We start from the raw sequence: 717 nt of genomic DNA, 5'->3' as shown, positions 1-717 counted from the left end.
GTAAAATACACGATGAGGTGACTATATTTTTTAAATTTTAGAAATATATTCCAGTAAAGCAGTTGACAGCCAGAATGCATGCAATTTGTTTTCATTATTTAGCATACTTATTTATTTGGCACATTATGTATAGAAAGGAAAAAAGGAAAGAACTTGACTTTCATCGTCTGTTTATAAAAAGTTTTTGACCTTTGTTTAACAAATATGATCATTTATAAAAGACTTTCAAAAGTTTGCTTTGCAAGAAACAAGAACAAACAAATAAAATTAAATGCCCTCATTTTAAGAAAGTATTTTCTGTATTTATCTACCAGACTCCTAAGGGTTTATTGGCCTCTAGATGTTTACAAAAATCTAAGCCAAAGAACAGACATTTATTCTGTATAGTGAAGGTCAGCTGGAAAACTGCATCCTGATCTCTGAATGATCTCAGTGGCTGCCCATATGCCGCACTTTATACATGACTCGATTGGCTTTCCCTGGACCAGCTGTGCTACAAAGCCTGCAAGGAAAAGGAAGAAAAACTTGAATTAAATGTGGGACGCTTGTAAGCTTGATTTAGGGAGATAAAATTTGAATGCATGGGAAGCCATGCATTCAAATTTCTACTCATTTGCATAAAAACCTTAACACTCCTAAATTCATAAGCTAAACAATAAATGGTTCCTATAACACCTTAATTCCTTTTTAAATAAAACTAATGTGACAACTTGATAC

The 717-nt window shown here is 32.6% G+C and overlaps 1 protein-coding gene across 4 annotated transcripts in view; it reads right to left on the bottom strand.

Annotated features, from left to right (window-relative positions):
• Positions 1 to 158: 158 nt before the first annotated feature.
• Positions 159 to 717, bottom strand: part of LOC119586962 (adenosine kinase 1-like) — a 36,821-nt gene continuing 36,262 nt past the window's right edge. For all 4 annotated transcript variants that reach the window (XM_037935700.1, XM_037935697.1, XM_037935696.1 and 1 more), the window contains one exon: positions 159 to 502. In XM_037935700.1, the coding sequence (XP_037791628.1) occupies positions 375 to 502 (128 nt within the window). In that variant the 3' untranslated portion in view covers positions 159 to 374. The remainder of the gene's footprint in view (positions 503 to 717) is intronic.

The sequence above is a fragment of the Penaeus monodon genome, chromosome 22, assembly GCF_015228065.2.
Source record: "Penaeus monodon isolate SGIC_2016 chromosome 22, NSTDA_Pmon_1, whole genome shotgun sequence".
Taxonomy (NCBI): Eukaryota; Metazoa; Arthropoda; class Malacostraca; order Decapoda; family Penaeidae; genus Penaeus; species Penaeus monodon.
The sequence above is the reverse complement of the archived record's forward strand: the minus strand, read 5'-3'. Positions and strand labels throughout refer to the sequence as shown.